This window comes from Ranitomeya variabilis, chromosome 4 (genome assembly GCF_051348905.1).
Source record: "Ranitomeya variabilis isolate aRanVar5 chromosome 4, aRanVar5.hap1, whole genome shotgun sequence".
Classification (NCBI taxonomy): domain Eukaryota; kingdom Metazoa; phylum Chordata; class Amphibia; order Anura; family Dendrobatidae; genus Ranitomeya; species Ranitomeya variabilis.
The window spans coordinates 411,190,499-411,203,913 of NC_135235.1; the positions used below are offsets into that span (position 1 = coordinate 411,190,499).

General features: G+C 51.8%; 1 protein-coding gene across 3 annotated transcripts in view; it reads right to left on the minus strand.

The window, feature by feature from the left end:
• SLC43A3 (solute carrier family 43 member 3) overlaps window positions 1-13,415 on the minus strand; it is a 75,629-nt gene that overhangs the window by 19,343 nt on the left and 42,871 nt on the right. For all 3 annotated transcript variants that reach the window (XM_077251177.1, XM_077251176.1, XM_077251178.1), the window contains 2 exons: window positions 13,225-13,364; window positions 11,018-11,139 (listed from right to left, as the gene is read on the minus strand). In XM_077251177.1, the coding sequence (XP_077107292.1) occupies window positions 11,018-11,139; window positions 13,225-13,364 (262 nt within the window). The remainder of the gene's footprint in view (window positions 1-11,017; window positions 11,140-13,224; window positions 13,365-13,415) is intronic.

Genomic DNA, 13,415 nt, shown 5'->3' on the forward strand with positions numbered 1-13,415 from the left:
CAGGGGACAGTTTGTGAGGAGGATGAGGAGGAGTCAATGGAGGAGGAAGACATCCGACCAGAGGAGGGAGTTACCGAATTGTCCAGTACTCAGTGTGTACAGCGAGGGTGGGGTGATGACGAGCAGGCAGAGATCACGCCTCCAGCAGGGGACAGCGTTTCTTGGGCAGTTGGCAGTCTGCAGCACATGGTGGATTACATGCTGCAGTGCCTGAGAAACGACCGCCGCATCGCCCACATTCTCAACATGTCTGATTATTGGGTGTTCACCCTCCTCGATCCTCGCTACCGGGACAACGTAGAAAGCCTCATCACACCGTTGAACCGGGAGCGAAAAATGCGGGAGTACCAAGACACACTGGTCAATTCCATCATCTTCTCCATTCCAACTGAGAGAAGTGCTGCTAGTGCATTCCAAAGCAGCTCAGTGCGTCCAGGCAGTGGTGGAGGCTCTGCACAAAGAGGGAGCAGAAGCAGTGCCTCTGCCCAAGGCAAGACCAGTATGGCCCAACTGTGGCACAGTTTTCTGTGCCCCCCACAAAAGTCTACACCATCACAGACGGCTCCAGTCAGCAGGAGGCAACGGTTCCGTCAGATGGTGACAGACTACATGTCTTGCCCTCTTGCTGTACTCCCAGACGGCTCTTCCCCTTTCAAGTTTTGGGTCTCAAAGCTGGATACATGGCCAGAGCTAAGCCAGTATGCATTGGAGGTGCTGTCTTGCCCTGCGGCCAGTGTATTATCGGAACGTGTCTTTAGTGCTGCAGGTGGTGTACTAACTGACCGTCGCATGCGACTATCCTCCGATAACGTTGACCGGCTTACTTTCCTGAAAATGAACAAGGCCTGGATCTCGCAGGAATTTGCCACTCCTCCTCCTGATTAAATAATTAGGTCACTGTATACGTTATCCAGGTCTCCTGTTGTGTTCATCTTTCTACCACCTGAACTTAAATTCCTGGGCTCCAACACCGCCAGTTGAGGCTCAGAAGTGCCGTCTGCACAGTCAAAACATACGACCCAGTGTTATTGGGTTTCAGTAACGTCAGCTGATCCCCAGCTGTGTAGCCGGCAATGTGTCATGCGACCGCCACGCTGACACAACAACTGAAATGTAAGGGAATCTGTCCCCCCCCCCCCAAGGCGTTTGTTACTGAAAGAGCCACCTTGTGCAGCAGTAATGCTGCACAAGGAAAAGGTAGCTATTTTGGTTTAGCTCCTTGCACACGCAGAACTTAACACTTATAAAATGTGTCCACTGATACCGTAAAACCGTCCCGGAGGTGGGACTTTCCTTCGTAATATGACGCAGCACAGCCGTCATTCCTACCCCCCCGGCGCCGCGCCCCGGCTCCTCAGCGTTGTTTGATTCCGTCCCGGAGCCTGCGCTGTTATGTTATCCCGTGGCCAGGCACACTTAGCGCTGCCCGTCTTCTGGCATCATTTGGTGTCAGGATGGCTGCGCCTGTGCGGCCGCGCTGGCCGAGAGCCCGCCTCGCAGTGTCTTCTAATTTAATCCCACTGGGGGCCTGGGATCCATGGACATGCGCAGTGCATATCTGAACCACCTCTCACTCATCTCCCTATGGCTTCTTCAGACTGTTCGGTGTCAGCTGGTCCCTAATAGCATGCCACGGCCGTGACACCGCACAGTCTTAAGAAGCCGTAGGGAGGGGAGTGAGAGGCGAGGATATGCACTGCGCATGGCCATGGATCCCAGGCCCCCAGTGGGATAAAATCAGAAGACACTGCGAGGCGGGCTCTCGGCCAGCGCGGCCGCACAGGCGCAGCCAGCCTGACACCAAATGATGTCAGAAGATGGGCAGCGCTAAGTGTGCCTGGCCAAGGGATAACATAACAGCGCAGGCTCCGGGACGGAATCAAACAACGCTGAGGAGCCGGGGCGCGGCGCCGGGGGGGTAGGAATGACGGCTGTGCTGCGTCATATTACGAAGGAAAGTCCCACCTCCGGGACGGTTTCACAGTTTCAGGGGACACATTTTATAAGTGTTTAGTTCTGTGTTTGCAAGGAGCGTGATGAAAAGAGCCACCTTTTCCTTTTGCATCTTTTGTGCTGCACAAGCTGGCTCTTTCAGCTACAAACGCCTTGGGGGGGGGTTAAAGGTTCCCTTTCGACTTTCTCAGGCTTCGGCCTACATTGTGTTCCTCTGCTTTTCCACCTGTCCCTGGGCTCCAACACCGCTAGTTGCCGTCCAGAAGTGCTGTCCGCACAGTCCCAACAGTCGCTCCTCTGTTATTGGGGTTCAGTAACGTCAGCTGTTCCCCAGCTGTGTGTGTGGCAATCCCTCCTACCTCCTCCTACCTCCTCCTCCTCCACCTGTCCCTGGGCTCCAACACCGCCAGTTGCTGTCCAGAAGTGCTGTACGCACAGTCAACAGTCCCTCCTCTGTTATTGGGGTTCAGTAACGTCAGCTGTTCCCCTGCTGTGTGTGTGGCAATCCCTCCTACCTCCTCCTACCTCCTCCTCCACCTGTCCCTGGGCTCCAACACCGCCAGTTGCCGTCCAGAAGTGCTGTATGCACAGTCAACAGTCCCTCCTCTGTTATTGGGGTTCAGTAACGTCAGCTGTTCCCCTGCTGTGTGTGTGGCAATCCCTCCTACCTCCTCCTCCTCCACCTGTCCCTGGGCTCCAACACCGCCAGTTGCCGTCCAGAAGTGCTGTACGCACAGTCAACAGTCCCTCCTCTGTTATTGGGGTTCAGTAACGTCAGCTGTTCCCCTGCTGTGTGTGTGGCAATCCCTCCTACCTCCTCCTCCTCCACCTGTCCCTGGGCTCCAACACCGCCAGTTGCCGTCCAGAAGTGCTGTACGCACAGTCAACAGTCCCTCCTCTGTTATTGGGGTTCAGTAACGTCAGCTGTTCCCCTGCTGTGTGTGTGGCAATCCCTCCTACCTCCTCCTACCTCCACCTGTCCCTGGGCTCCAACACCGCCAGTTGCCGTCCAGAAGTGCTGTACGCACAGTCAACAGTCCCTCCTCTGTTATTGGGGTTCAGTAACGTCAGCTGTTCCCCTGCTGTGTGTGTGGCAATCCCTCCTACCTCCTCCTACCTCCTCCTCCTCCACCTGTCCCTGGGCTCCAACACCGCCAGTTGCCGTCCAGAAGTGCTGTACGCACAGTCAACAGTCCCTCCTCTGTTATTGGGGTTCAGTAACGTCAGCTGTTCCCCTGCTGTGTGTGTGGCAATCCCTCCTACCTCCTCCTACCTCCTCCTCCTCCACCTGTCCCTGGGCTCCAACACCGCCAGTTGCCGTCCAGAAGTGCTGTACGCACAGTCAACAGTCCCTCCTCTGTTATTGGGGTTCAGTAACGTCAGCTGTTCCCCTGCTGTGTGTGTGGCAATCCCTCCTACCTCCTCCTACCTCCTCCTCCTCCACCTGTCCCTGGGCTCCAACACCGCCAGTTGCCGTCCAGAAGTGCTGTACGCACAGTCAACAGTCCCTCCTCTGTTATTGGGGTTCAGTAACGTCAGCTGTTCCCCTGCTGTGTGTGTGGCAATCCCTCCTACCTCCTCCTACCTCCTCCTCCTCCACCTGTCCCTGGGCTCCAACACCGCCAGTTGCCGTCCAGAAGTGCTGTACGCACAGTCAACAGTCCCTCCTCTGTTATTGGGGTTCAGTAACGTCAGCTGTTCCCCTGCTGTGTGTGTGGCAATCCCTCCTACCTCCTCCTACCTCCTCCTCCTCCACCTGTCCCTGGGCTCCAACACCGCCAGTTGCCGTCCAGAAGTGCTGTACGCACAGTCAACAGTCCCTCCTCTGTTATTGGGGTTCAGTAACGTCAGCTGTTCCCCTGCTGTGTGTGTGGCAATCCCTCCTACCTCCTCCTACCTCCTCCTCCTCCACCTGTCCCTGGGCTCCAACACCGCCAGTTGCCGTCCAGAAGTGCTGTACGCACAGTCAACAGTCCCTCCTCTGTTATTGGGGTTCAGTAACGTCAGCTGTTCCCCTGCTGTGTGTGTGGCAATCCCTCCTACCTCCTCCTACCTCCTCCTCCTCCACCTGTCCCTGGGCTCCAACACCGCCAGTTGCCGTCCAGAAGTGCTGTACGCACAGTCAACAGTCCCTCCTCTGTTATTGGGGTTCAGTAACGTCAGCTGTTCCCCTGCTGTGTGTGTGGCAATCCCTCCTACCTCCTCCTCCTCCACCTGTCCCTGGGCTCCAACACCGCCAGTTGCCGTCCAGAAGTGCTGTACGCACAGTCAACAGTCCCTCCTCTGTTATTGGGGTTCAGTAACGTCAGCTGTTCCCCTGCTGTGTGTGGCAATCCCTCCTACCTCCTCCTACCTCCTCCTCCTCCACCTGTCCCTGGGCTCCAACACCGCCAGTTGCCGTCCAGAAGTGCTGTACGCACAGTCAACAGTCCCTCCTCTGTTATTGGGGTTCAGTAACGTCAGCTGTTCCCCTGCTGTGTGTGTGGCAATCCCTCCTACCTCCTCCTCCTCCACCTGTCCCTGGGCTCCAACACCGCCAGTTGCCGTCCAGAAGTGCTGTACGCACAGTCAACAGTCCCTCCTCTGTTATTGGGGTTCAGTAACGTCAGCTGTTCCCCTGCTGTGTGTGTGGCAATCCCTCCTACCTCCTCCTACCTCCTCCTCCTCCACCTGTCCCTGGGCTCCAACACCGCCAGTTGCCGTCCAGAAGTGCTGTACGCACAGTCAACAGTCCCTCCTCTGTTATTGGGGTTCAGTAACGTCAGCTGTTCCCCTGCTGTGTGTGTGGCAATCCCTCCTACCTCCTCCTCCTCCACCTGTCCCTGGGCTCCAACACCGCCAGTTGCCGTCCAGAAGTGCTGTACGCACAGTCAACAGTCCCTCCTCTGTTATTGGGGTTCAGTAACGTCAGCTGTTCCCCTGCTGTGTGTGTGGCAATCCCTCCTACCTCCTCCTACCTCCTCCTCCTCCACCTGTCCCTGGGCTCCAACACCGCCAGTTGCCGTCCAGAAGTGCTGTCCGCACAGAGCCAAACACCTCGCCAATGTGTTAGTGGGGTTCAGCACCGCCAGCTGTTCCCCTGCTGTGCAGCCGGCAACGTGTACTGCGACCGCCACGCAGGCACAACAAGTTAAATTTAAGGGAACCTGTCCCCCCCCCCCCAGGCGTTTGTTACTGAAGGAGCCACCTTGTGCAGCAGTAATGATGCAAAGGGAAAAAGTGCCTCTTTTCGTGGTGCTCCTTGCACATGCTGATCCTAACACTTATGAAAAGTGTCCCCTCCTACCGTGATACCGTCCGGTTGGTGGAACTTTCCTTTGTGATGTGACGCAGCACAGCCGTCATTCTTACCCCCTTGGCGCCGTGCGCCGCCTCCTCAGCGTTGTTTGAATCAGTCCCGGAGCCTGCGCTGTTAGGTTAGCCCTTGGCCATGCACACATTTTGCGCTGCCCGTCTTCTGACATCATTTGGTGTCAGGCTGGCTGCGCCTGTGCGGCCGCGCTGGCCGAGAGCCCGCCTCGTACTGTCTTCTGATTTAATCCCACTGGGGGCCAGAGATCCATGGACATGCGCAGTGCATATCTGAACCTCCACCTCTCACTCATCTCCCTACGGCTTATTCAAACTGTGCGGTGTCAGCTGGTCCCTAATAGCATGCCACGGCCGTGACACCGCACAGTCAGAAGAAGCCGTAGGGAGATGAGTGAGAGGTGGAGGTTCAGATATGCACTGCGCATGTCCATGGATCTCAGGCCCCCAGTGGGATTAAATCAGAAGACAGTACGAGGCGGGCTCTCGGCCAGCGCGGCCGCACAGGCGCAGCCAGCCTGACACCAAATGATGTCAGAAGACGGGCAGTGCAAAATGTGTGCATGGCCAAGGGCTAACCTAACAGCGCAGGCTCCGGGACTGATTCAAACAACGCTGAGGAGGCGGCGCACGGCGCCAAGGGGGTAAGAATGACGGCTGTGCTGCGTCACATCACAAAGGAAAGTTCCACCTACCGGACGGTATCACGGTAGGAGGGGACACTTTTTATAAGTGTTAGGTTCAGCATGTGCAAGGACCATAATTAAAAGAGCTAAGTTTACCTTTTCCAGCATTAGTGCTGTACACGATGGCTCTTTCAGCTACAAACGCCTGGGGGGGGGGGTAAAGTTTCCCTTTCAACTTGCTCCAGTGCAGGCTTCGGCCTACACTCTGCTCCCTCTCCTCCTCCTGCTGACCCTGGGCTCTAACACCGCCAGTTGGGGCCCAGATGTGCTAGCTGCACAGAGCCAAACACCAGCCAATGTGTCAGTGGGGTTCAGCACCGCCAGCTGTTCCCCTGCTGTGCAGCCGGCAACGTGTCCTGCAACAGCCACGCAGGCACAACAGACCCAAAGCTGCCGCCAGTGCAGGCTTCGGCCTACACTCTGCTCCATCTCCTCCTCCTGCTGACCCCGGGCTCTAACACCGCCAGTTGGGGCCCGGTACTGCCACCTGCACAGAGAAAAACACCAGCCAATGTGTCAGTGGGGTTCAGCACCGCCAGCTTTTCCCCTGCTGTGTAGCCGGCAACGTGTCCTGCGACCACCACGCAGACACAAGAACTGAAATTGAAGGGAACCTGTCCACCCTCCCCCAGGTGTTTCTATGTTTTACAGCCACCTTGTACAGCAGTAATGCTGCATGTGTGCAAGGTGGCTCAGAAACGTATTCTCCTTGCACTCGTGGAACTGAACACGTCTAAAATGTGTCCTCTGTGACCATTAAAACGTCCCTCAGGTGTGATTTTCCTTTGTATTGACACGCAACAAGCTCCTTGGTAACGCTGCCCGTCTTCTGGCATCATTGTTTGGCTGGGTGCGCCTCTGTGGCCGCCCTGCCCGACACAACGCCCCTCTGTGTCTTATTTATTTTGACTGCGAGGGTGTGATTGATGGGCATGATCAGTGCATCAGTTCGCCTGTCCCTCATCTCCTTCCGCCTTCTTCAGACTGTGCGGCTTCATGGCCGTGGCATGCGATAAGGGATCAGCTGACGCCGCACAGTCTGCAGCGGGTGTAAGGACCCGAGTGCGAGAGGCGAACATATGTGCTGCGCCAGGCCATGAATCACAGCCCCGCAGTGTTTTAACAATGTTAAGACACCGCGGGGCTGGGATTCATGGTCATCGCGAACCGCAGCGGCCGACATTAAATGAGGTCAGAAGATGGGCAGCGCTAACAGCGCTAGGCCAGGGGATAACACGACAGCGCAGACTCCTGTACAGCAAATAACAACGCTCAGGAGGCTGCACCCAGCACCAAGGTGGGATTCTTGACATCTGTGCTGCGTCTCATTACAAAGGGAACTCGCGCCTCCAACACAGTTTGACTGTATAAAGGGCTAAATGTTATACGTGTTTCATTCAGCGTGTGCAAGGAGCAAAATTAAAAGAGCAACCTTTGACTTGTGCAGCACTACTGCTGCATAAGCTGTGGCTCTTCTACTTTGTAACCCCTGAGGGGGGGTTAAAGGTTACCTTTGAAATTGGTTCCAGTAGGCTTCGGCCTACACTCTGCTCCCCCTGCAGAGCCCGGGCTCCAACACCGCCAGTTGGGGCCCGGTACTGCTAGCTGCACAGAGCCAAACACCAGCCAATGTGTCAGTGGGGTTCAGCACCGCCAGCTGTTCCCCTGCTGTGCAGCCGGCAACGTGTCCTGCAACAGCCACGCAGGCACAACAGACCCAAAGCTGCCGCCAGTGCAGGCTTCGGCCTACACTCTGCTCCATCTCCTCCTCCTGCTGACCCCGGGCTCTAACACCGCCAGTTGGGGCCCGGTACTGCTAGCTGCACAGAGAAAAACACCAGCCAATGTGTCAGTGGGGTTCAGCACCGCCAGCTGTTCCCCTGCTGTGCAGCCGGCATCGTGTCCTGCAAAAGCCACGCAGACACAAGAACTGAAATTGAAGGGAACCTGTCCCCCCTCCCCCAGGCGTTTGTACGTTTTTAAGGCCACCTTGTACAGCGGTAATGCTGCATGTGTGCAAGGTGGCTCATAAACGTATTCTCCTCGCACATGTGGAACTGAAAACACGTCTGAAATGTGTCCTCTGTGTGACCATTTAACCGTCCCGGGGGTGTGACTTTCCTTTGTAATGACACGCTGCAACCCCCTTGGTAGCGCTGCCCGTCTTCTGGCATCATTGTTTGGCTGCCTGCGCCTCTGCGGCCGCCCTGACCCACACAACGCCCCTCGGTGTCTTATTTCTTGGGACTGCGAGGGTGTGATTGATGGGCATGAGCAGTGCATCAGTTCGCCTGTCCCTCATCTCCTTCTGCCTTCTTCAGACTGTGCGGCTTCATGGCCGTGGCATGCGATAAGGGATCAGCTGACGCCGCACAGTCTGCAGCGGGTGTAAGGACCCGAGTGCGAGAGGCGAACATATGTGCTGCGCCAGGCCATGAATCACAGCCCCGCAGTGTTTTAACAATGTTAAGACACCGCGGGGCTGGGATTCATGGTCATCGCGAACCGCAGCGGCCGACATTAAATGAGGTCAGAAGATGGGCAGCGCTAACAGCGCTAGGCCAGGGGATAACACGACAGCGCAGACTCCTGTACAGCAAATAACAACGCTCAGGAGGCTGCACCCAGCACCAAGGTGGGATTCTTGACATCTGTGCTGCGTCTCATTACAAAGGGAACTCGCGCCTCCAACACAGTTTGACTGTATAAAGGGCTAAATGTTATACGTGTTTCATTCAGCGTGTGCAAGGAGCAAAATTAAAAGAGCAACCTTTGACTTGTGCAGCACTACTGCTGCATAAGCTGTGGCTCTTCTACTTTGTAACCCCTGAGGGGGGGTTAAAGGTTACCTTTGAAATTGGTTCCAGTAGGCTTCGGCCTACACTCTGCTCCCCCTGCAGAGCCCGGGCTCCAACACCGCCAGTTGGGGCCCGGTACTGCTAGCTGCACAGAGCCAAACACCAGCCAATGTGTCAGTGGGGTTCAGCACCGCCAGCTGTTCCCCTGCTGTGCAGCCGGCAACGTGTCCTGCAACAGCCACGCAGGCACAACAGACCCAAAGCTGCCGCCAGTGCAGGCTTCGGCCTACACTCTGCTCCATCTCCTCCTCCTGCTGACCACGGGCTCTAACACCGCCAGTTGGGGCCCGGTACTGCTAGCTGCACAGAGAAAAACACCAGCCAATGTGTCAGTGGGGTTCAGCACCGCCAGCTGTTCCCCTGCTGTGCAGCCGGCATCGTGTCCTGCAAAAGCCACGCAGACACTTGCTCTTGTACCTTCTGCTCCCCATCCTGGTTCCAGTACCGTCAGCTGGTTCCGGGCAGAGCCTTTGGCTTAGGTGCCTCCCTCTGGGTATCCGAGTTCCACCAACGTCAGGTGGTCCTTGGTAGTGCTTTCAGGCACGGGTACCTCCTGCTTAGTAACCGGGTTCCAGTAACGTCAGCTGGTCTTCGGTAGTTCCATTGGCTCTTGGACCTTCGGGTAGCCATCCGAGTTCCAGTTCCATCAGCTGGTTCTCGGCATTTTCTCAGCCTTCTTGTACCTTCTGCTACATTTCCAAGTTCAAGAGACTAAACACGATGACCCGGAAGACCACCCCTAAGATGACGACGACACCAGAGACGACAACCACCGTGATGACGACGACCCTGGAGACGATGACCCCGAAGACCACCCCGATGACGACGACCCCGGAGACGACGACCCTGAAGACCACCCCGATGACGACGACCCCGGAGACGACGACCCTGGAGACGACGACGACCTGGAAGACCGAGAAGCAGAAGAACAAGAGGCTGCAGAACAAAGAGCAGAAGAACATTAAGCATAACACTAAATATCAGAGCAAAAAATATTATCTAAATTATAAGCAGAAGAAGACTAAGCAGTGTATGGGGGTGAGTCCGTTCCTCCTCGTGGTGCCCCTGGATAAAGCCTGATGCTGCAGGCCAAACTGAACGCGGACAAATGTAACTCTTTTGTGACAGGCAGAACGGAAGGTGTAATCTTCAAACTTTTATAGATAACAACTACGGGAATGCCTGTCACAAATAAGAATATGATGAAGATGTAGAATATGATGAAGATAATAGTAAAATAAAAAGAATATGAACAATGTAACCAAAAAAATAATAGGTAGAAGATGAAGAAGAAGATGAATAAGGTGAAGAAGTTGATGTCAAAGAAGCTGATGATGAGGATAATGAAGAAGAAAGTGTGGGAGAAGTAAAAAAGAAGGTGAAGGGCGTGGAAGTAGTGAAACATCAATATCTGACAAAATAAAAAAAAAATTAACATAGTCAAAATCTTTCTAACGCCGAACGTCATAAAAAAAACCAAAACCTGCTATTCTATTACATTGGGCTAAACCTCTGTGCCTTTAATGTCTCCGCCACGTCCCCCAATACATCCTACATTATTCTTAGTTGTTTTCCTTCATGTAGAATGAACCTACAAGTTTATAAAGGGTTTATTTTAATTCCGATATTTTCGTCCCATTGACTTGCATTGGGATCGGGTATCGGTATCGGATTAGATCCGATATTTTGACGGTATCGGCTGATACTTTCCGATACCGATACTTTCCGATATCGGAAAGTATCGCTCAACACTATATGGCACTAAAAAGACAGGTTTCGTCGTAAAATCAAATTTCCTAATGGCTCCACATGTTTGGTTTGGACATCCCAAGTCTAAAAAGATTTTTAAAATTAGCCATTATGGTTGCTATAGGAATGCAATAGCCTCCCAGACACACAACTAGTTATGTGCAGTGTCATGCCCATTCTGATAGGAGGTGTTATTAGTTGTTTACATTAACTACTAATTGAATTATTTGGGGTCAGTTGTGATGTTCTCTGCGTAATATTTGTTCAGTTGTCTAATTATGGGATAAATGTAATCAAATTAGCCCAAGCCGTACCAAATTCCAATAAACTGATGTGCTTTTTACTAGATCTGTGAAAATGGATCTATTAGGAATCCTCGGGAAACCTTTAAACCTGCACCAGTAGTTGGTGATAACATTAACCTTTTTATGGTTAATTGGTTGTTAAATTGATAACACTTACCATGTTTTTCAAGACACTTTATAGTAGTATTTATCTTCTCCTGATATCTCTCTCCATCATTTCTTCCAGATGAAAAGTGTAGAGATTTGCATGTTTTTGGATTGAGTTTTCCACAGCTTAATCTATGAAGAATACATTGGACCATTTAAAAATATGAAGGAGGTTATACAGTATAATTGGCTGTGACTTTCATATTATCCAAGGCAGCTGGCCAAAGTGCATTGTGTTTGCATACTACAGGTGTGTAAATCTTTCCCAGTTAAAGGGACCCAAATGCTTAGGCCATGTGCACACGTTCAGGATTTTTAGCGGTTTTTTTGCGTTTTTTCGCTATAAAAACATGATAAAAACGCGAAAAAAACGCTAACATATGCCTCCTATTATTTACAGTGTATTCCGCATTTTTTGTGCAAATGTTTCGATTTTTTCCGCGAAAAAATCGCATCGCGGAAAAAAAAGCAACATGTTCATTAAAAATGCGGAATTGCGGGGATTCCACACACCTAGGAGTCCATTGATCTGCTTACTCACCGCACGGGGCTGTGCACACCATGCGGGAAGTAAGCAGATTATGTGCGGTTGGTACCCAGGGTGGAGGAGAGGAGACTCTCCTCCACGCACTGGGCACCATATAATTGGTAAAAAAAAAAGAATTAAAATAAAAAATAGTCCTATACTCACCCTCGATGTCTTCCCGCCTCACCGCTGCATGCTGCCGCTTCGGTTCCTATAGCTGCTGTGCGGTGAAGGACCTGCTGATGACGTCACTGTCTTGTGATTGGTCGTGAGCGGTCATGTGACCGCTCACGTGACCGCTCACATGACCGCGACGTCATGGAAGGTCCTGCGCGCACACACCAGCTATAGGAAGAGGAACGGACGCCGCTGATGAGATGTCTGGGTGAGTATAACCATTTTTTTTATTTTTTTTATTATTTTTAAACATTCTATCTTTTACTATAGATGCTGCATAAGCTGCATCTATAGTAAAAAGTTGGTCACATTTGTCAAACAGTATGTTTGACAAGTGTGACCAACCTGTCAGTCAGTTTTCCAAGCGATGCTACAGATCGCTTGGAAAACTTTAGCATTCTGCAAGCTAATTACGCTTGCAGAATGCTAAAAAAACCACGAAAAAAAATGGAAAAAAAACGCAAAAAAAAAATTGCGGATTTCTTGCTGAAAATTTCCGGTTTTCTTCAGGAAATTTCTGCAAGAAATCCGGACGTGTGCACATACCCTCATTGTCTTCACAAAGGAGTAAACTTTTCTAAAGTCAGGAGAGATAAGGCTGAACAAGGGCACTCTTGAATTACTGGCTTCTTGGTGCATCTTTGGACGGAAACAGTGCTAAGTGACTTCTACTCCACAATCATTTTCTTCCCTACTTCCTGCAATAAGGAACACGAGTGTAATGCGAGTGTCATCAACTTCGGCCCCCAGCCATCGGCTTTCCCTCTGCTGGTTAAGAAAATTGTGGGAAAAGGTTGAAAAGTTCCAGGGAGCCGAATACTTTCGCAAGGCACTGTATCTATGTATTCTATGTGTATATATCTATTCTATTCTAACCTGCCACTCTGTAATTTTACTGTATGCGGCAGATGAATTGCCGGCTTTTCAAAGGACACTGATGTGTAAAAAGCAGACAGCACTCGCATGGTCCGAAGTGCTGTGCGATTTTTTTCTCTCACCCATAGGCTTGCGTTGGTGAGTCTCGGCCGAGTCTTGCTGACAATCGCAGCACGCTGCGATTTTACACGCACATTGAATACGGCTGAGAAAAAAAAGTTGATGTGAGCTGCCCCATAGATTAACACTGGTCCGAGTGCTATGCAATGTTTTCTCACATAGCAGTCACCCGTATTCTACGGCAGTGAATATCGTGCCTTAGTAGCAAAGTTATGAGTAACTCCATGCATCGAGACAACCCTTGATGGTCTCTCCTTCAGTGAAACATTACTTGGACTGTGTTTTTGATGGTACAAAAATTTGCTTCAGCAAAGAAGTGTTATGTTTGCAAGTTCACAAGTCCAAGTACGCACTAACATGGTGCTTACCTGTGAAACACTACAATATCATATTGAGAAAGGTAAAATAAATACTGATGAAAGGGTAAAATACTAATGTAAAGAAAGTCATATTTTTGTGATTCGGGTGTACATATAAAATAAAACCACAGCCTATAGAAACTACAATAATATACATACCCATATCTGTATTCTTCTGGAACAGGGAAAGGGATGTGAGTCTTTGGCATTAAGAACATTGTCCTTAAAATGTGACAAATACTACAGCCAGATATGAACAGAAACAAATCTTGCAGTGAAATTCCATTTTGATAAAGGACCTAAGAAGATTAAACAGTTTAGGTATATACAGCAGTCATTGGTGTCCTAAA